Source organism: Caretta caretta, chromosome 3 (genome assembly GCF_965140235.1).
Source record: "Caretta caretta isolate rCarCar2 chromosome 3, rCarCar1.hap1, whole genome shotgun sequence".
Taxonomy (NCBI): Eukaryota; Metazoa; Chordata; order Testudines; family Cheloniidae; genus Caretta; species Caretta caretta.
In genome coordinates this window covers 82,462,257-82,485,114 of record NC_134208.1, presented here as the reverse complement: position 1 = coordinate 82,485,114, position 22,858 = coordinate 82,462,257, and the positions used below count along the sequence as shown (strand labels likewise).

The following is a 22,858-nucleotide window of genomic DNA, read 5'->3' as shown; positions in this document are numbered from 1 at the left end:
AACCTGTTCTTAAAAAAACTCCAATCCTCTAGTCCCTCACCATAATTATCTCATTTCTTTTCACCATCTTAGCTTGTGAGAAGAAAATGGAGCATCTAAAAATGAGCAACAGTTACAAAGAAATAAGCACTCATGGTGGTAAAGTGGAAAACAATATTCCTGAGGGTAAATTTTGCAGATGTTAGTGGCTGTTTCTTAAATCTTCCATTCTAACATCTGGGTTGGAAACGTTCAACAGTCAGATGATACATTTCCTCATTGTAGGCATTGGAGAAAAGAATGTATTAATTTATGAAACTGCCTCTGATTTTGGTTCCTGAGCTGTGATTATAGCAAAATAGAAGGGGCAGGAGGAAGAGCAATTTCTGAAAATTAGAGGGTTGTTTCTCAAAGGAAACATCTGCAATTAGCCCTTATTGTGGAAAGGCTTTCTAAGTACCACAGCAGCCTCCAGGATCCATACAAAGATGACTCTTCCGCACCGTACATGGTTTAGCTACCTTCTTGCTCTTGTGCATTTCCATTCACACATTCCTACACTCTCATCTTTCCCTCTCTTTCCAATCTAGTTGAGTGCAGAGCTTCACTAAGGCCTCCTGTGGTTGAGGACTCCTTCATGGCTTGGTTTCACTGGAGCCATGTAACCTGGGAGGCAGCAGGAGACCAGAGCTCCTGGAAACTATACATGCTTAAGGAAGAAGCCCATGTTTGTTCCACCAAGGAATGAATTCCGCAGGTTTCTTTGTATGAAGGGTAGGGAAAGCACCTCTATAATTACAAGACATACACTTTATACCTACCATGAAAAAAATATATATTCAAACTATACATGCAGTTGTAGGGAACATACCAGGGGCCTCACTTCAGTTTAATCACACAGTAACAAAGCTTCCCTGCTTCGCTCTTGCATTCTGCTTGAATACAGATGTTTTTAGACTCTACAGCCTGTCATTTGCACAGATAAATGGAAGGATTACATTTCTTTTCAATCTGAAACAGTACAAAGTGATTGAGAAATATTCTAAAATCCTCCTTACTTCTGCTACGAAAACCACCAAGTCCTCTGTTATGAAAAAAAGGCTGATTTCTGATGGTGACTGACAGTGTGACCATGATCCATTATTCCCTGTAATTGTATCATGGGGAATTTTACTTGTTTTTCAAACCATTTGGCTACAGTAAGAAGCTGCTGCTCCTGGAATGCACGTCCAATAAACTGAAGCCCAACTGGCAAACCTTTCTCTGAAAGTGCTGTAGGAACAGTTATGGCTGGCAGCCCTGGGGGGGAAAAAGCAAAATTATTAAAACATCACATGTGCAGGATTTGCTATTACACATATTGCTAGAATTATTACAAACGAGACTCTTAGGAAAAATAACCAAAACAAATGCATGTAAGCTTTTAAGGCTTGTCTCTTTGCATTTTAGCAGTACAACCAAGATTATATTACTCCTGGGGGAATTCTGCACCATTGCACATGTGCAGAATTCATGTTCCCCACAGATTCTCCACCCCCACAGAAAATACATTCTGCCAGAGAGGCACTGCAGTTGCACCTTTCACCCACCAGGTGCTTGTGGTGCCAGAGAGTGGGCAGCCGGCTCACCAGCTGGAGCAGCCAGTCAGACAGGAATGGGGCAGAGGTTGCGGTCCTCACAACATGCCTGTGGGACCCAGGTGAGAAGGCATGGGATATGGGGGGGGTGGGGGTGGACACAGCGGGGCTGCTGGGGGATCACAGACTGAGATGGTGGCACAGGAACTACCAGGGTGACAGCACTGCACCAGGGTTGAAGGGGGGGTGCAGGGCCACATGGGGACAAGGGCAGATGTGTTGGACTGAAGAGAGGCTGGGGGGGGGGGGGGGTCAGCCAGGCTCCCTGTAGGGGGAGGCTACTCAATTCCCAAACAATTCCTCCCCTCCCCCCCCCCCCCGAAATACCACCTGTTCCATACTTCTCCCACCACACTCAACAATCCTCTAGGTTCACTCCCAGGCTTCTTTCCAGAAATTACTTCCCTCTCCCTCAGCTCCTCCATTACCTCTGATTCCCCCAAACCTTTGCACTGCTTGAGGGGTGTGGGAAATAGGTTTCTGTACTGCAGTTTAAATGAATTACTACTCAAAGTTCTGTATTAATATGCCTAGTAAGGAATCTATTTATCAAAAAAGTTTCCTGAATCTCTGTCTGTGTTGTTACAGATATACTTGCCGACAGGTATTTTGAAATAAATTACCAAAATAATTGGGCATGATTATATTGTGTTATTTTAACAAATAAAATATGCAGAATTTTAAAATTGTGTGCCAAATTTTTAATGTTTTGGTGCAAAATTTATGTTTTGGTGCAGAATCCTCCAGAAGTAATTATATACTTAAATTCTTGCACATTTAATGAATGAACTCACTTCACACTGCTACCATCTTATGGTCAATATAAGCTTTGCTACTCAGAGAAACAAGCTGACAACTTGGTTCAGACAGTTGCTTTCTATACAGAGGTCCTATAGAAAGAGGGCAGCTGGCTGGAGAGAATGGATACTAAATTGAAGACTGGCTGGGAAATAAGCTAAGGAGATGCACTTCTCTCTCTACTTACCTGCCATGTTTGCAGCCTGTGTAAAAATATCATCCTGTGCACTGCGGGTTCTGTTGTCTTCTTTGATAAACTCCACATATGGTATTGTATCACTTAGAGTGGTGGGAGTGAGCAAAACATCAATACCACTATGGAAAACATTCACAAAGTCTTTGGCAATGAGTCGTCTCACTTTTTGGGCCTTGATAAAATAATTCTCATAATTCCTAGGAACAAATAGTCACTGGTGTTAGAAGTTAAGTTTAAGACCATCAAGAATTTAAATTGCTAAGTGGCTACTGGGGGGAAAAAAAACAAGCCCAGTGTTCCCTTTGGGTTGAAGGGCTGCACCACAAGTACTTAGGGTTTCAACAGAGAACAAGATCAGTCATCAAAGCAGCATGGTTGCAGATGAACTAATGGCACTAAAGCATATTCTTAAAGATGAGCCACGAAACAGATCTGGGGAGAGACCTGGGGCAAACACCACTGAAGAGAGTGGAGAGGGAATATAAATGAAGGAAAACACAAGCCAAGTGGAGGGTAGGCTCAAATCAAGATAGTATTTTATGACCCAGTCTTTTTCTGCAACCTTATTGTTTACTTATCTACTGAACTTCATTGCATGATGGAAGTGATGTCTGGAAAAAAATGACTGTTGTCTTATAGTTGTGATTTATCAATCATTTAGGGACTATCTAGCAAGGCACTTAAGCACATGAACAGTCCCACTTGACTTCACAGGGACTACCCACATGCTTAAAGTTATATGTTTCAGGTGTGTGCTTTGCTACTGGTCCTTCTTATTGTTATTATAGAGAAGCACACCAGGTCTTTGTCTAAAATTCCCACAGTCATTTACTTTATGTAAGCAGCAGTTTAGACTGAAGGAGGCTATGAATTAATCTGTTTTTCCGCATATCTGAAGCAGAAAAACTGACAATTTTATATTTCATTCCTACATCACATGCAGCATTACCCTGAGTTTAAGGATTTAATGTCAAGTTTAGAGGTTCAGTTTCAAAAGAATTTATTAGTCAAAAATAACTGGTACTGTAAACATTTTATGGGTAATTAGCAAATGTATTGTAAGTCAAGGGTAAATAACTAAATGCCAGTGTCTGCTGATAAAACAATCCAAATTATCCAGTACATAACTGTCAGCTGATCACTCTGAAGATCTGATTTGCTGAAGAGTTGTACTGAAAACAAAGTTGAATGTGTCTTAACTTTTCAAGAGAACCTGGTACTTATTCTTCCAAAGTGATTGTAAAGATCAAGATATCATGGATCTCCGACAGCAAATCCATTGTATTATGGAAAATGGCTCTTTCTGGGGTTATTTATGAAACCCCACCTACCAGACTAAGGAAAAGGTTAGTTGCAGAATAAAAATGTTCAAGACTCATGTAAGACTAAAGAGTCTTTAACCAGTTTTCCTGGTTTACATTTTTTTACCCTAACTACTTTTAAAGAATTTATAGGAGAAGAGACCGAGTAGATACATTTTAGACTTCACTGACGATATATGCAAGCATGCATAACTTCAAGCATCAATCTAGTTATTTTATGGATTTTACATCTTAAAGAAAATATTTTGTAATTTGAATATAGCAGAGAACAAACATGGCTCTCCTGCAATTATGATAATGTTATTTTAACCCTAAATTCTGTTCTTGATGATTCATTTACTGTGGATTGTTGCAAAGTGCTGAGACACCCCCCTGCTTAGCTCTTGTAGAAATCACTCCTGTTTTCCTTCACCAAAACTGACCCACACAAGTTATCAAGCATTCACCCTACATTTATGATAGATGGCTTAGGCAGATGTCATCAGAGAACACTAAATTGAGGATGCTTAGCAATAATATTGACAGTTCAGAGGGGCTGGCTGCTCATATGCTGACATCCCTGTCGTGAAGACACCCAGCTTTTATTAGCTCTAAGAGCTTAAAGTAGCAGGAATATTCTTGTGTGTGCTCAGTGTCACAGTTTAGGGCAATTGCACCTGCATCTCCCCTCAGTGGTTCAGCAAAGGTACCCATTCTCAGATTCCAGCTCCCCAATGGTCGCCTTTCTGGGTGGAGACCCATGTTTCTCTCCCTATTTCCAGGCTGCACAGTTTTTTGCCTTCACTGTATATTTCCCAGCAAAGACAATCTGCCTAAGCAGACTTGCTTGCTTTCTCTTCAGAGACTGATAACAGAGGGATTGCTACAGATATAAGGTACCAAACAGTTCTTTCTGTGCAAGCCTATTGTATTCTTAAGGTAAAAAGCACTATAGAGAAAACATACACTCTTGTTAATAAGCTTACCAGGAACTCCCACCCCAACATAGATTCTGACACGGTAAGTCCTTCAGAGGACCCTAGGGGAGTCCTTGTGATTCCCAGTTCATGACAGCTTTGAGGATTCCCAGTTCATGACTTCTTCAGCTCAGAACAAACATACTTATAACAGGTTCAGTTCACGGGTCTTTGATTTGAAGTTTCCAGATACAGGTAATTAGCATACAATGGGTCCCATTCCTGGGGGCTACCTTCAAAAAGCTCAGAGGGAAGAATTTGCATTCCCCTGACCCCCAAGGTATTTCCTCAAAAATCCACTTCAAGTCTTTTTGGAACTATATGTGTGAAGTTACTAATACCTTCCAGAGATTGTATTAATCTTGTGTTCCTGCTTAAGCAGTTCCTCACTATCTCACAATAGTACATAAACACTTTTAATACAATGAATTCCAAAAGATGTTAAATTTAATTCAATAAAGTTTATTTTAATTGATACGGTTCAGTCAGGATATGGCAGGAGATTGTTAGTCTGCAACACTCAGTTTTCTTAAAATAATTATGACACCCCGTGTCAGTTGTTTTGTGGCAATGTGGAAATCCTCATTGTTTGGAATCTTAACAGGGTGGAGGCAGAGAAAGTGGCATTCTCCAATTATAGTCATAAATGAAGACAGATTGAGATTGAGTGGAAATTAAAAGTATGTTCATTCAGCTGAACTGCATAAACATAAGGTTCCTCACAAAAATAAATGTGTTTACTTGATCACACCAGTACAATTTTATTTTCTCTGTAGACTCAAGCAAAGAGGTGGGGAAGGTGAGAGAGATATATAAACTAAGTGCCACATCATCTGGCTTTCCATGAGAGGCATCAGTAGAACATAATAAATGTTTCTATACCTGGAGAACTATAGCAAGATTAAATCAGCTTGATGCTGATGGCCACAGAACATTTAAATATAGAATAGTTAGGGCTCTATTCTGATTTCACTGACAAACATCACAGACTATGTTTTTGCATAGCTTAATCCAAGTGTGCCAATAGGCTACTCAAGATGCAAATCACACAACGTGTTGTTCTACCTTCCTAAATTCAAAAGGCTTCCAGTTAAGAGTAAAGGAAAGCATTCTTTTTAGCCATTAATAATGGTTTGCTACATATTATACACTTAAACCAATATAAATAGATATTGCCTTAGCAACAAAGAATTTGTTCAACATAAGTAATTTCATCATAGCTGCTTAATAAATAAGTCATTAATATGGTACATTTGAGCTTTAAAATATGATGAACTTACTGTTTTAACAAAAAGTAGTTTCCGGACAGAATTCTTCCTCTTACAACATCATTAAACCCTTCCCGTCGAGTTGCAGCATACATGACTTCTGTGGACTTGTCCATACTGGAACGGTGTCCTAAAAATAAACCACCAGTGATCTGGAAACAAATCCTGAAGGCCCATGAAAACTATTAAACAATATAAATTATTGACCTTCACAATGACATACTATGTCAAGTGCACTAGATGTTAACATGCTATTTTTGCACACAAAAACTAAAAACTTAAGCTAAATATTAAATGAATTCTGGACTCATACTGCAACTATACATTTGGGGTCTCTAGAAGTGAAATATTTCTATTTATCTGTACTGAGAACTACAATGGAGTGTGCTACAATATGAACACTCCTGCCTCTGATCTTCAGTCTGACATGGAAGGTAGAGAGAACTCTTATCCTTCACGACATGAAGGTGTAGAAGTATTTCAGTAACACTGATAGCTCACCCTTCAGTTTATTTTGAGTAGAGACTAAAAACTGATCTGAACAATGCATACATCCTTTGTGCTGCACAGTACACTCCTCAAAGAACACAGCTGAGAACATTTCTCTCAGACTAAAAACTTGCTTGCCGAAATGAAAAGCAACCACTTATTTACAAGGGGTCGGATCCTAAGCTCTCTGTATTCAATGAGATTCAGTGGAATGAATTCAATAAACTTTGGATCAGGCCCTAATCTTCCCATAACTTAAAGAACACCCAAACTTCAGACAATCAGCACTGGCGTAAGCAGTGAAATTCCGCTGATTTCAATTAAGCTGCACTTGCTTAAGAGTTTGGCCAATCACTTAATTCTGTGAGGCAGGGACAGGTACACAGAGAGGATTGAGTCTAAATCAAGGTCTTTTTATGTATTGGGTTTTTGGGGATAGCTACAATATCTCAAAACCCCAGAATGTGAGCATTAGTTAAATAGAAAAAAGAATCCAAAAAGGTCACATACTATAAACAACATTATAATGGTGGGTTTGTGACAAAAAGAAAGAAGAGGGGGTAAAAAAAATCACAGGAAAAGCATAGTTAAAAGGGGGAGAAAAGCACCATGCGTCCTTCAATAGCCAGGTGCAATGGGGATGTTTAAGGAAGTTATTACACCTAATTCAAATTACTATCTGGTAAAAACTTAGATATAATACTAATCTTTTGATAGTCCTGGCTTATTTTAATGCATGGAGAGTGACTGACTTCAGAAATTAGCTGCATTTTTATTTTTCACTCACCAGTACCACACATACCATAATCAAGTGATACACTCATTAGACATGCTAAAATGGCAAACCATTAAGACAACAACCCATCTTGGTCAAGCCACAAAATACAATCATGAAAAAGATCTTTTAAGTCTATCTGGTTCATTTCCCAGATAATTCAGGACTATTCCCTTGTTTACATTAATTAGGCTGCCTTTTTTTTTTTTTTTTTTTTGGCCAGGCCTGTCTTTGGATGTATCCAGTGATGGGATTTTTTACTCAAGTGCTTCTAAATTCTAAATATTTTAATGCACAGTATCTCACCCAATAAGATGGCAAAACATTAATGTATATATTGACCACTTTATGCTTTTAATAATTCACAGTTTCTGAAAACAAATTATTTTCATCTTTTCGCCACAAGCAGAAAGCCAGTGCAAGTTTCATGATCGCTTGGGATATCTCCTAACATTCAACCATGAAATGCAGGTAACCATGTATGTTAAATCACCACAGTGCACACACCTATGACAGGCATCTTTATGCCACTTAGTGATCAACAAAGTGAATGTTACTTTATATTATATGTAATATAGCCCTTTTTCCTTTGAAAACTTAAACTTACCATATTCTAGTCCATCAAACCTGGCCATATTTGATGCTACTTCTGATGTGCACAGCACATGATAGCATACAATTGAATAACGTGTGTGGGGTAGACTCACTTCAATCACCTTGGCACCTGCATTCTCAAAGAGGTCAGCAGCTTTAGACCAAAGTGCCAGAGTTTCACTAGATAATCCTGGTGCATGATATTCCTTAGTGGAGAACAAAAGTTAGGAAATGAATTCTATGCATAAGCATCTTCACAAATAATTAAGAACCATTGAAAGTAAACTCGCGTAAAATTATCGGTTGACAGTAAGCAAGCCAAACTATGTAATATGCTATTAGATGTAAATACTGTTTAAAAAAAAAAATGCAGCGATGAGCACTAGTTTAAGTATTTATTAGACTTATGTTTTTGCTGACTGTTAGGATATTAAATCATATTAAGTTCATAAGTTTCAGAGATTTTTAATACCAGAAGGGACCATCACGATTATCTAGTCTGAACACATGCATAATGCAGGTCATAACATTTCACTATGCACTTCTTGCTTCAATTTTATAATTTCTGGATAGAAAGCTGCCCACTTGTCAGTCTATTAACTGGGACTGTGCAGTTCATGGACAGCACATCTTAAATTTTAAGCCACGATACCAGGCCCATTATGAATGTTAAATGAGCAGAAACAATGGCCAAAGCACACCAGTGGCAAGTGTCGTACCTAGGTCAAAACTCAGCACTAAAAAAAAAAAAGTCTCATAATATGAGAGTTGGTGACAAGCCTCACTTTGTGTATACTCTTAGGGTTTGTCTACATGGAAATAGCCCAGAATAGCTATTCCACAGTAGTTCACTGCATAGACACTCTTATTCCACATTAAAAGTGCCTTTTTGCTGTTTATTGAATAGCATACGCTTCCTAACCATATTAACCTAAACAGCAAAAGGCACTATTAGTGAGGAATAAGACTGTCTATGCAGTGAGCTACTGTGGAATAGCTATTGCACTTTACATTTATATCCTAGTTTATTCTCCATTAACTTTCCCATGAAGACAAGCCCATACCAAGGAGACAAGGACAGCCAGCCTGATTAGCCTAAGTTTAGTTGAATATCCACTTTTGTAGACAGTGTCAGTTCAGTGTCAAAATCTGGGACCAATCCTGCAGACTTGACCATAGTACTAACAGAGTTGCTTATATAAAAAAAATCCACACTACTGTAAAAGGGGCACTACTGTCAGGAGATCACTTATTAAAAAAGTCCTTACTTGTTACCACCACCATTTTGGATTACTAAAATTGAAATATTTACCATATAATTTACAAATTACTGTACATGCTCTTTTTGCATTTCAATCAAATTGGACAATGAAAATAGACTGTTCAGTGATATTTTTGTTTGATTAAATGTTCTGGTTCACCTGTATTAGCACAACGCTTGGATTGCAATTAGTGAAGGGATGTTTAAATCCAACTGTTATCCCCTTATCTCACAGAAGGAAACACATTCATAAAAGGTTTTTTTTGGCCTATTAATAGAAAGATAAAAACCTAAATTTTTTCCCTCGAACACCTGATCCCTAATTAGAACCCTTTCCCTGCTATTCCCTTCTTTGCCCAGCACAATAAATCTTTTTAAACAGTATTTTGTATTAATACAGTGCCTTTCAACCCAGGATCTCAAAAGCACTCCACAAACATTTATTAAGTCTTAACATCCCTGTGAGGTGAGTATTATGCCCATTTTACACTCAGGCTATGTCTACACTATGAGCTAGGGATGTGATTCTCCTACTCGCGTACATGTACTCCCGGTAGCTCGATGAGAGCTTAGCACGAGTATAAACAGCAGTGTAGCCACAGTAGCACCGGCAGCAGCAGAAAAGCCATAGCTGAGCTATGCCGAGTATGTGCCCCCTGGTTTCAAGCGGCACGACTCTGCAATGCCTCCACTGCATGTGCTACCATGACTACACTGATCTTTATACTCGGGCGAGCTATGATATGTGTACACAAGCTGAGGATGCACACCCCTAGCTTGTAGTGTAGACATAGCCTCAGGCACTAAGAAAAAGAGTGATTTGTTTGAGGTCAAACAGGCAGCTGGTGAAAGAGCCAGTAATAAAGCCCAGGAACTCAGGCTCCCAGTCTCCTCTTATAAAACTTCTAGACAACATTCCCTCCAAAGACTGGACAGAACTCTACAGAGAGTCAATGCCCTATAAAGGCCTGAAGAGGTTGACACCGAGCAATGAGATACACACACTTTCACTCCCATGCTGTCTCCGCAGATCCAAATCATTGCAGACTCAGGGAGCAGGATATATAGGTTTTTACTCTGGTATGAATTTTTTTTCCAGTGATAAAGTTGAAAATGCTACCTTTGGTATTCCTATACAGAGCTTGCTGGCATCTGTAAAACAGGTTAGTTCAAATGACTTAAAGGGGTCCTGCACAGTAGTAGAGTCTTTAGGATCATGCCCTGCAAGCACACCTGAAAGATGAAAAAGAGCTCATGACATACAGAAAAAGTAATACAGTGGATTCTTGAATTCAAAAGGTTTTGAGACAAACTGTATACAAAGACATATGCACTAGTAAATACCCAATACAATTGCTGCATCGTCCACACATCTGGTTAAAATTCCTGGTACATCCATGGAGTTCACTAGTGGAATGAGACCATGACGAGAAATCAGTCCATAGGTTGGCTTTAAACCTACTACTCCACAGTGAGCCGCTGGGTTTCTGGTGGACCCTCCTGTATCTGATCCTAAAGCCCTACAGTTTAAATAGAACCATCATTAATAGAATTGAATACTTCAAAAACACATCCAAATTTTATCTGTTCTTAAAGAGGTACAGTTTTAAATTTATCAGAGGGGTAGCCGTGTTAGTCTGGATCAGTAAAAACGGCAAAGAGTCTATAAGTTGCCACAGCACTAACAGACATATTGAAGCATAAACTTTCGTGGGTGAATACCCACTTCGTCAGATGCACGAAAGCTTATGCTTCAATACGTCTGTTAGCTTATAATGTGCCACAGGATTCTTTGACGCTTTTAAATGGAATTTTTTTTATATACAAATATGAGAATAATTTAAAGTGCTCCCATTTATTCTAGTCCTTTCTTTACTATTTAGTATGAAGCAGCAGCAGTTTTCAGTTTACAAAGACATGCTGATAAAATACGCCCTTCACATCTAACAACAAGGCTGGTTCATCAAGGAATATTACTTTTTTCGTGTTTTCTAAGATTGAGGCTGTGCATTGTGATTTCCCTTCTATACCAAAACTGCACCTGCTATACCAGGGGAAGGCAGACTATGGGCCATGGGCTGGATCCGGCCCGTCAAGGTTTTCAATCCGGCCCGTGGGATTGCCAGCCACGTGGCGCAGCGGGGCTAAGACAGGCTCACTGCCTGCCCTGGCCCTGCTCCCAGAAGCGGCCGGCACCACGTCCCAGCAGCCCCTGGGGGGAAAGAGGGCGGGCAGAGGGTTCCGTGCGCTGCCCTTGCCTGCAGGCACCAGCCCCTGCAGCTCCCATTGGCTGGGAATGGGGAACCACGGCCAATGGAAGCTTCGGGGGTGGTACCCACAGGTGAGGACAGGGTGTGGCGGAGCTGCCTGCCCCACTCCACCACCAGGAGCTACTGCCGGACGTGCTGGTGACTTCTGGGAGCGGTGTGAGGCCAGGGCAGGCAGGGAGCCTGCCTTAGCCCCGCTGTGCACTGCTGCCACCCTGGAGCTGCTCGAGATAAGCGGCACCAGGCTGGAGCCCACACTTTGAACCCTTCCTGCATCCTGCACCCCAACCCCTTGCCCTGAGCCCGTTCCTGCACCCCAACCCCTTGCCCTGAGCCCCTTCCTGTACACCACATCCCCTCCAACACACAATTTCCCCACCCAGATGTGGCCCTCGGGCCAAAAAGTTTGCCTATCCCTGTGCTACACTCAACATTTTTAGTAAAGCTGGTTGCAATTTTGATTGAGCCTCTGAGGAGTGAATGTCTGGGCTCGGAATGAAATGATTTAAACGTACCTATATGTAATCACTTTTAATTTGTGTTATGCATTTCAGTATCTCTGTGTTCTTCATGGTACAACTAATTCTTCAACACCAATGCAAATAATCCTACAGTTTCAAACAAAAACATTACCTTCCCTTCCCCAGGCACTACACTATAAATAGGTTACTGAAAGATTCAAAAAATCAAATTAAATTTTGAGGAAAAGTGCACAAGTCATTATGAAGCATTTAATTAACGGTTCTAAAAAGGCTCTTACGCAAAGCATGTGAAAGAAGACACTGCAGCAGCGCTACCTCCTGAGCTTCCTCCTGTTATCAACCAATTGGAGTCTTCCTTCTCAGGATGGGAGTTCTGCACACATTTGTCTCTGTACTGCCTTGAATAACTCCAGGGGTTTCTAACTGGTCCAAATATTCCATCTGTGCTTCCAGATCTGGTGTGAGAAATTCAGATTGAAATATAGTTGTCTGTATTTATCCTGTTATAGACTTCACATTATTAATACAATGTTTTTCTTCCAATTCCACCTTTTACTCCTGGCCCTTCAGGCAAATCGGATTGTGACATGGAAAGGCTGATATAGATTTACTTGTGAAGCTGACCCCAATACTGTTTTAAAAGAGTTGCAGGAAATCATAAAAACCTATAGTTATAACTTCACTCCTTCCTTCTGCAGAGCAGACTGAGGGCTAAATTCTCCCTAGTGTAAATTAAGTATAACTCCACTGAAGTCAGGGGACTCACACCATGTAAGCATCAGGCAAACCAAGTTATAAGTCTGCTTTGAAACAAAGGTCTTCAAGCCTGAGATACAGTAAACTACCAAAATTGGGTATGAGAAAACCACACAAGATGACCTCTTGAAGTAGTATGTCAGAAGAAAGTGCCACACCATGATGGCAGTGTAGACTGTTCTGTAGAAAGCATAGCTCTTCTTGGACCAAAAGAAGGTTTCCAAGACAAGGCACACTGTGTGCAGAGGCAATGTGATAATTCTCATGCTTAATTCAGTTACTAAGAAAAAAAGAAGCCACCTTGAAAGAAAATACTACTCAATTAATGCCCTCAAACCCATCCTACCATGCACAGCTGCTACAGTGTCTGGCCCTCTTTTCTTTAAATCATACCACAATGAACACACACCCTAATAGGATAGGTTTCAGAGTAACAGCCATGTTAGTCTGTATTCGCAAAAAGAAAATGAGTACAGCTCACTTCATCGGATGCAGCATAAGTTTTCGTGAGCTACAGCTCACTTCATCGGATGCATACTGTATTTTCCACAGTACGCATCCGATGAAGTGAGCTGTAGCTCACGAAAGCTTATGCTCAAATAAATTGGTTAGTCTCTAAGGTGCCACAAGTACTCCTTTTCTTTTTCCTAATAGGATAAATATTCAGTGAGAAGTTCACAGACAGTCATCATATTCCATTAGTCACCCCTGGGGAGTAAATATTTACCACCATATAACAAACATGCATAAACGCAGCAGTTTAGGATTAGTGATGAATCATAGTAGACACTGTAGTTATATTACTATGCAATGATATTAAATATTTAATATAACTTACCCCATTGCAAATTCATCTAGGTTTGTTTTTCCTAGAAGCACAGCCCCCTGATCCAATAACTTCTGAACTACCGTAGCATTGTAAGGTGGAATATAACCTTAAAAAAAAATCAGATTGGTTAAAAAATTGTCTGATACCATCTGGAGGACTTTCAATAACTACTCCTCCAAATGTTTCAAAGTAATCATCTCTGCATGGCAACTGTCATTGTGCTGTGCTACCAAGTTTCTTTGTGACAGTAGCAGTGATAATCAAAATTCATTGATAACAAACAAGGAATAAGTATTAACTAGCACTTTTATTATTTCCTAGAGTCTTCTTCTCCTGAGACTGAAGGAATCGTACAGTTAATTCAGACCTTGTTCACATGGAGAGGAGAACCAGGCCAGTTACAAGAGCACATAAACAGGGTGATTGCAGCCAGAGTTCTAACATTTTCTCTGACCAATACTGATGCAGCTATCTTTTTCTGAGAAGTATGTTAGAGCAGTGGTGGGCAACCTGCGGCCTGTCAGGGTAATCCGCTGGCAGGCCACCAGACCGTTTGTTTACATTTGCACAGCCGCCTGCAGCTCCCAGTGGCCGGGAATGGCGAACCATAGCCACGCAAATGTAAACAAATGGTCTGGCAGCCTGCCAGCAGCTTGCCCTGACGGGCCGCATGAGGCCCACAGGTTGCCCACCATTGTGTTAGAGCCTATATCAGAGTTTCACCCTCAAGACTCTCACCCACACTATCCCTATCAATCACAACTGCTTTGGTGGCATGCAGAGGAAATGGTAATTTTAGATAATTTGACCCTTGCTGTTCAATGGATATAGTCAATTTTTCCCCTTTCATTGTTACAACACAATAACACAAATCGAAATAAATTAGTAGGATTTCCCCCCCCCAATTTTTTCAGTTTGTTTACCTTGTGTATTTGTCAGCACTTTTTTGTATCATCAGTTTCGCTCTTTACCCTCATTAGTTAATGTTCCCTGTTTGTGGTGGTCTATTACACAGCTACATGAGAAAGAATTTTTTTCCAAATAGGAAAATAATAGTGCTTTTATTAATAAAACATATTACAATGCTATGAACATCTTAATGGGACTGCTAAGTGAAACAATGAGCTATGGGTATGCAAAAAAAAAGAGCAGCTTTTTATAAAACAAAAAATTATAAAAGAATTATGAACTGATGACTCACATCAATATGAAAGACAACTGTTGAGCTCAAGAACTAGGACCAAGTCTCTAAGAACACAACAAAAATTGTGTTTGCATTTTTGTATGTAGAAAGACAATTTAACAAACAGAAACAAAAAAAACAGTATGCATCCAATGAAGTGAGCTGTAGCTCACGAAAGCTTATGCTCAAATAAATTGGTTAGTCTCTAAGGTGCCACAAGTACTCCTTTTCTTTTTTTGAAAAAAAAAAACCCACTGACTACTCTCCAGTAACAGAGTAAAATGTAACCTGTTGATAGAATAGTTACATTTTAATGTATTGATTATAGTTAATATTGCATTGTTTCATTTATTTACATTGTTACAATATTAATAGTTTTTAAATATATGACTGCAAAAGCCACAAAAGTTTGGCAGATGGAGATAAGGGAAGTTTAGTGCCTGAAAGTACTTGAATTCATTTTTTGAAAATGACTAGGTTTTAAGTAGGTTGCGCTGCTTTAGAGAAAAGGACTAGAGCTTCAAAATGGTGTTTGCTTTGCCTACAACGCATTACTTTACCTTTCAGCATGTTTGATGCACATGTTGTTTCAATACCAGCTGTGTTGAAGTTGTCTTTTACTGCAACAGGAATTCCATCTAAATCCCCCAGTATCTGACCTGCGTTACGAATTGGTACAAGGACAACAGAGTAAAATCTAAGTAGTAAAACACACTGTCTATGTTGCTCAGCAATGACATTTTATTTTACTCTTCAGCTTCACTTTCACGTGGAAGTAGGAGTTGTACTCAAATGCTTTTAAGTTATATTTTCACACAAGGTCTTTTGTTTTCAACTCTAACATTAAGGACTTTGCTCAGGCCAGATTTAGTTCCATACTGCATATTCTCTGCAACTCAGAAAGTGGCTTCCAAACTAGGTAAATTATTCCAAAAGATGCTTACCACCTCAGCTGCAGCCATACAATTCTTATTTCATCCTTAGACAGCTACTTAAATCTACTCCATTTCCAAGCCAGGAGTCCTAGATTCTGCCTTCTGATGCACAGCAATTGTGCTCGGAATTAGTAGTTGGACAAAGAGTCTTTCACAGCTGACTATTAATTATCCAGAGAAGAATCTCAAAGGGGATAAATGCCTTGAAGCTGAAGTATCTTAAATGGCATTTTGCTGAAGCAATGGGATGGTAGGAACTGTTAGTTAGACAGAAGAGCAGATCTACCAGGTTGAAATTCTTCTCCTCCTGCCCCTGTTCATCCCCCTGCCCCTGTTCATCTTTTGTAAATGGTGATGACCTCAAGTGCAATCAGTATATGTCCACAGAGCCCTTAGTCTCAATAGGCCCCATTGTTGTTCACTACAAGCAAATCAAATGAACAGTAGACCTCACTTTCTTTTTTTAAAGTTACTGAGTCTAACAAAAGGTTCCATCCACTACAGTCAAAAAAATTTATGGAAGAACAGCAATTAAATACAAATCTAGGGTAACTTACCTCTCCTATATCGCTCCTCTGATTCTTCAGCCTGTTTTAATGCTGTCTCTTCTGCTATAGTAATGTAAGCATTAAGAAATTTTGTGGCTTTGATAAAGGAGAGACATCTTTGACAAAGCTCTGTTGGAGTCACTCGGCCTTCTTTCAGTGCTGCAGAGATCTGAAAGGACAGTTTCCATTTTTAAATTGCAAGACCCTAGTTAGAAATATTGGTATGACTTGCAAGAATTATTTCAGTCAAGTTTCTAAAACTAATTCCCTCCCTCCACCCTTGTCATAAATATAAAGGGAAGGGTAAACCCCTTTGAAATCCCTCCTGGCCAGGGGAAAGCTCCTCTCACCTGTAAAGGGTTAAGAAGCTAAAGGTAACCTCGCTGGCACCTGACCAAAACGACCAATGAGGAGACAAGATACTTTCAAAAGCTGGGAGGAGGGAGAGAAACAAAGGGTCTCTGTCTGTCTGTCGTCTTCTTATTTGGGGATAGACCAGGAATGGAGTCTTAGAACTTTTAGTAAGTAATCTAGCTAGGTATGTGTTAGATGATGATTTCTTTAAATGGCTGAGAAAAGAATTGTGCTGAATAGAATAACTATTTCTGTCTGTGTATCTTTTTTGTAACTTAAGGTTTTGCCTAGAGGGGTTCTCTATGTTTTTGAATCTAATTACCCTGTAAGATATCTACCATCCTGATTTTACAGGGGGGATTTCTTCATTTCTATTTACTTCTATTTTTATTAAAAGTCTTCTTGTAAGAAACTGAATGCTTTTTCCTTGTTCTCAGATCCAAGGGTTTGGGTCTGCGGTCACCTATGCAAATTGGTGAGGCTTTTTATCCAACATTTCCCAGGAAAGGGGGGGTGCAAGTGTTAGGAGGATTATTCATTGTTCTTAAGATCCAAGGGTCTGGGTCTGTAGTCACCTAGGCAAATTGGTGAGGCTTTTTACCAAACCTTGTCCAGGAAGTGGGGTGCAAGGTTTTGGGAAGTATTTTGGGGGGAAGGACGCGTCCAAACAGCTCTTCCCCAGTAACCAGTATTAGTTTGGTGGTGGTAGCGGCCAGTCCAAGGACAACGGGTGAAATATTTTGTACCTTGGGGAAGTTTTGACCTAAGCTGGTAAAGATAAGCTTAGGAGGTTTTTCATGCAGGTCCCCACATCTGTACCCTAGCGTTCAGAGTGGGGGAGGAACCTTGACAACCCTTAATTTTGGGGATAAATTTGATACATGTAGTACTTTTATGATGGAATAAAAGCATTAGTTAAGAATGCACTCTGCTAACTTTCACAACTCTTTCAAAACATTTCAGCCTCAACCAGCAATGCCACTGCTATTCTGGTCATGTCCTGAGCAATTTCTAAATACACTGGTAACATGAAACCCAGTCCTTCAAACTTTTATGCATGTGAGGAGTCTCGATCACATCCATCATGTGCACAAGTGTTTACAGGATCAGGCCCATCATTTGTAACTGGTTATTGTGGATGCAAATACAAGTTTTGCAGCATAATTATGATTAAAGATGGTTTTAAACACAGCTACAAATCCCTACTCTGCATAGAGCCTTTGTTAACTTGCTTTTGGCTGGTGAGGAAACTCACCAGCCAAAGCCTTGTTCCAAATAGCACCACTATCTCCCTCTTCATAAGTTAAAACACACACAATCATCCAAAGAAAATGAAAACAAGATTTTAACCAGGCTGTATTCAGCTAAGCTGGCCAGACGTCCGGATATTAGGAGCTCTGTCTTATATGGGACCCTATAACCCATCCTCCACCTGTCCCGATTTTTCACACTTGCTGTCTGGTCACTAGCTCATGGGCAATGCGCCGCAGCCTAGACACCCCTTGGAGAGGAGACGGCTTCTATTAAGAGCGCTGCTTGCTCTGTGTCCTGCCAACGCCTCCCTCCCTAGCCCCAGCTGGGCCGCAGCGTCCGATGCGCGACTGGGTGTGCACGGGGCTGCGCCAGTGCCACAGCGCGTCTCCTCCTCGCTGCCGGCTGCGCCACTTCTTGCCCTTGCGGGGTTAACACGCTCCGCCGCCCTCTTGGCCTTTGCGGCGCCGCCGCCGCCAGCGAGAGGGTGGGGGAGAAGGGCGGGCGCCTCGCGTGGGCACAGCCGGGTCGGGCGCTGCGGGGAAAGTTACACCGTGCACGCCGGGTACCCCGATACCACGGCGATGGGCGCGGGCCGGGCTCCGGGCAGTTGCTGTAGGCAAAGCTCGGGGTTCCGCTTCCGTCCCGTCCCCATAGGTGGGAGCCCCCGAGCCGCACGGGGGGGGGGGGGGGGGGAGAGTGTCGGCGCCACGCGCCCGAAGCCCACTCACTTCTCTGAGGGAGACGCGCAACATCCTCTCCGCGCCGCCACTCCCCCCGGCCGGGGACCCCGCACGGCCACCGCTAGGGCGTCAGGCCCCTGCTCGGCCGGCCGGGCCTGGGCGCTGCCATCTTGGTATGCACCCCTCAACATGCAGCAGCTCCATTGGCTCGAGTCTTCGCCGGCGGGCATGATGTCGGCTCGCTATTGGCTGAGGTGAGCGGAGTGGGCGCGGCCCGGCGGTGACCCTCAGCCTGTGCGCGCTGCGCGGAGGAGATTCAGGCCAGGCAGGGACGCGCTGAGAGGAGAGGGGGGAACGCGCTGGCACCTGGGGCAAGGGCAAGGGCAAGGGCAAGGAAGCGGGAGAGCGAGGCGGGGGCTGCCTCACTTCTGGGGGCCGGGGTCTTGTGGGTGGAGGCTGAGCTGCCTGGGGAGGGGTCCTTGAGGCACTGAGATTTGGTGATTTGTAACGGGTTTGGGGGAGCCCCTCTCTTCTTCCCCCACCTTTCAAACTAGGGAGCCTCTGGGGGCTGTGATGCTCGTGGGGAAAAGCCAGTTTGTTCAGGCCGCCTCGTTCACACCTCAAAACCTGTGAGCTTTGTAGTTAAAAATTGAATCTAGACAGGCCTCCCCCTATCCCGTATGGTTGTAAAAGAAGAATTAGAGAAATAGTAAAAGATTTTTTTAAAAAAAATTGAAGTTGGCAAACATACATGGATTTGATTGGCTTAAAAATTATCTCTGTGGAGATGGGAAGCATCAGTGTAGCCAGCATGTAATTATTTTTACACATCAAGTATAGTAGCTAGAGTCATTAACAATCCCACCTTATGCGTTGTCAATAATGTATTTAAAGATGCATCTGTTTAGTAGGAGAGCATACAGTGGCTTGCTTTTCAGTCAAGGTTCCATGGCAACTTGCCTTAGAAGCAGCAAAAGTTTAATCAAGCCCCGTCTATATAGAAATATCAGCCTCTCTTGTCAGAGATGTACAGTTATGGCATCGTGGATAATAGATAGATATGGGCGAAATGATGTGCTACGATTTACAAATAACATGATGTTCCCTATAATACATTTTCCAAATGAAGTTATTATTAAAGTCCATGCTGCAAGTTTAAACCCTATAGATGTTAATATGAGAAGTAAGTGATTTTTTTTGAGTAGGAATTATTATATTTTTGTGTATTTTAGTGTTGATTAAGTTCTTAACATAACATGTTCATACTGTAAATATAATTTTATTATACCTGTATTATTTTTATTAAATTGTTGGTGTAAATCATAGTCCAAAATATGCCTGTGGCTCCAATAGTTTTTAAACAGGGCTGTCTGGGAAAATATTCCATGATTATTGTGGGAAGATCCTCTTGCAGAACTTTTTTTCTGTTAAATTGTTAGGGGGAGTGATGAATTTTTAGACTATTGTTCTGCATCTACCAAAGCAAAACTAAGCTGGGTTTTAGCCCAAGTAATACAAGCAGCTGGTTGCTGCTCTTCACAGACTTAAAACTCATGATCAGAATGAGAATCAACTTGCAACTCAATTTTAAAGTGTTTTTCTTCTTCTGTTAGTTTGGTTTCTATTGTGCAAGGGTCCAGGCCTGCAAAACACTTAGCTTCCTCAGCTCCCATGACAGTTGGCTCATACAATTAATTCCCCAAAATGTTTATTTCTCATCTTTGTCCTAACTTCCTGTTGCATAGGTGCCTCAGTGCCTACTTTTATTGGACCAACTTCTATTCGTGAGAGAGACAAGCTTTTGACCTTACACAGAGCTCTTCTTCAGGTCCGCTGAATTCAAGGCTTTGGCCAATCAGTACATTTAACTGATTGATCATTGACATTTGACATTTTTCTAGTCCAACAATTGTTCTCAGTAGCAGGCTCAGAAATCTTAACAAAAACTTAAAATAACAGAAAATCATACATTTCACTGTTTATTCACAGCAAGATGCGGCTTTGCATTTCAAATTTTGATATTGGTCTTTGAGGAAAATTGAAGGAACTTTCTATTTTTTTAAACAATCGAGCTTAAAATGTCAGTGATACAGCAATTACTTGCAATTTAACGCTCTTCAAAAGCCCTGATCCTGCAATGAGCTCCATCTTAGCAGACTCCTGAGCCTACACAGAGATCTGGATGGATCAGGGATCTGCCTGCATGAAGCTCCTTGTGGGACTTGTATTCTGTTTGTATTCTGGGGCCAAAACTACTCAAAACAAGGCAGGTTGTTTGTTATAGGATTGTTTGTCCAATCATGCAACCCATACTCATCTGAGGGGCCCTACTGAAGCCAGTGGGGTCATTTGTGTGGTTAATGATTGCAGAATTGGCCCTGTCAATGCTCATCTACCTATGAAAAATAAATTAGACATCCTTGAGATAGTCAAAGATTTTAAGGAGCTCTTTGGTACATATGGCTTGCAAAGCACCATATTTTCATCCTCAGAAAATATTTTGTGTTTGAGTGTTCCTTTAAGCTTCTTTATTATAATAGTGCATAATTAAGATCGTGATTGCTCATTTTTCTATGACTGATAATTTTAAAAATAATAGGATATCTCTGCAGACTATTATATATTTGGTAGGCCTTGTACATCTGAACAACTGTCTAATGAATAGAAAATGGTTAGTCCAGACAGGATATGACTGTTGTTGGACCGTGACCATGGGTGGTGCAGAGCATTCACATTTATTTAATAGGAGTTAGAGTTGCTCAGTACGTATCAGCATAAGGCCATTAGTGATTTCCAAGATCATGTTTAGATGAATACCGATGTAATACTTCCCTCCTTGGGGAAATGAGACACATTTTGCAATTCTTTTGCATCATTAGCTATAAAGTATTATTGTAAGATGAAATGTGTTATCAGTTGAAGTTCTCAAGAGAATAGAATAAAGTGCTGTGTGTTGTTGTCACACATGAAATGATTGATTGTTCTTATTATGAAATAACAAATGTCTGTCAGTGTGATGTCTAATATCGTGTTATAAGTAGCTAACTGGTTTTGTGATACTTAATATTTTATATGTATTGTGCACCAAACGGGACAAAAGAAGAAATATTGCAAGAGTTAAAAGTTGATACTTAGTTGTATAAACTTTTTAAAAACATAAAATAATACTGTTCTGCTTGCTTCTAGTTCTTTAGAGTTGAGAACATTTTCAGAACTGTAAAAATCAAATTTTAGGGGTGTAAAATTACATTATGCACAGGTTATACACCTTACTTGTCTGATTTGTGCAGTTCTATAAAAATAATCATTGATATTTCCTACTTTGTTAAACCATGTTTTATAGATGGTTATGGAGCAGCCGCTTTAAATGTGAAACGTGATCCACTGAAATTGAAAAGCACCGGGAGTGAATTTCCTCTAACACTTGGTCGAGATGTATCTGGTGTAATTATGGAATGTGGGCTAAATGTGTCCTATTTCAAACCTGGAGATGAGGTGATGTAACTTCTCTCATTTTTCTAACTTTATGTATGTTGAAAATGTAATATGAAGTCAATTTTTTTCTTTTTCTTTGCAAATACCTTTTTTTTCTTGCCTCCGTGCAGCCTACATGAAAACTAGGTTGCAGTAACTTTTGTTTGAACTTCTATTTGTTTTTTTCCTGCAAAATATTCATATGGGCTAGTTACCCCATTCCTTTATATTTAGAGTCCATTGAATTAGCATATGTTAAAATCCTGAGGTGGGGGTTTCTTATATTAAAAAATGAAACACCCAAAGCTGCTTCATCTTGATTGAATCTAGCATTTTCACAGGAAATTTCTCTTGGGTAAACCTTTATTATCTTATAATACCAAAAACTCTGACATAGTTTAGGAGCCAGCAAATTTCTGAGCCTCATATAAATCCTTGTAAGACTTGCTTTTAACTTTTTTCAGTTCTACTGGAGGAATGTTTTTTTCTTTCAGGTATTGTACCAGCTCATGGCCTTCCTGTAAGATATGAACTGTTTAATGTAATCTGCTTTCTCCAAAAGTTTATATTATACACAGTACAGTACGTCTTAGTTATATGGCCCATCCATGCTTCTATTAATCATTCTTCTATAGTTTGTTTTAAGAGAGCAAATGAAACCTTTTTATAGTGAACTTAGATATAGTGAAACTGATATTCCGTATAATTAATCATAGAATCATAGAATATCAGGGTTCGAAGGGACCTCAGGAGGTCATCTAGTCCAACCCCCTGCTCAAAGCAGGACCAATCCTCAACTAAATCATCCAAGCCAGGGCTTT

General features: G+C 40.6%; 2 protein-coding genes across 8 annotated transcripts in view; one reads left to right on the top strand and one right to left on the bottom strand.

The window, feature by feature from the left end:
* Positions 1-797: 797 nt before the first annotated feature.
* Positions 798-18,763, bottom strand: QRSL1 (glutaminyl-tRNA amidotransferase subunit QRSL1). Of its 2 annotated transcripts, none has more exons than XM_048844883.2 (11): positions 18,612-18,763; positions 16,285-16,444; positions 15,353-15,451; positions 13,619-13,715; positions 12,303-12,479; positions 10,620-10,795; positions 10,396-10,508; positions 8,028-8,220; positions 6,169-6,286; positions 2,602-2,807; positions 798-1,278 (listed from the first exon to the last, which is right to left on the bottom strand). In XM_048844883.2, exons 1-11 carry the CDS (start codon positions 18,633-18,635, stop codon positions 1,067-1,069), a joined length of 1,575 nt encoding a protein of 524 aa, XP_048700840.2. In that variant the 5' UTR covers positions 18,636-18,763; the 3' UTR covers positions 798-1,066. The 2 variants fall into 2 exon arrangements, with proteins under 2 accessions (XP_048700840.2, XP_048700839.2); XM_048844882.2 differs by lacking the exon at positions 18,612-18,763 and adding an exon at positions 17,980-18,493.
* Positions 18,764-18,853: 90 nt separating this feature from the next.
* RTN4IP1 (reticulon 4 interacting protein 1) overlaps positions 18,854-22,858 on the top strand; it is a 54,425-nt gene continuing 50,420 nt past the window's right edge. For 3 of the 6 annotated variants that reach the window (XM_048844889.2, XM_048844887.2, XM_075126615.1), the window contains exons 1-2: positions 18,854-19,746; positions 21,907-22,058. In XM_048844889.2, coding sequence (XP_048700846.1) covers positions 19,446-19,746; positions 21,907-22,058 — 453 coding nt within the window. In that variant the 5' untranslated portion in view covers positions 18,854-19,445. The remainder of the gene's footprint in view (positions 19,747-21,906; positions 22,059-22,858) is intronic. The other 3 variants (XM_075126616.1, XM_048844892.2, XM_075126617.1) reach the window with 3 other exon arrangements.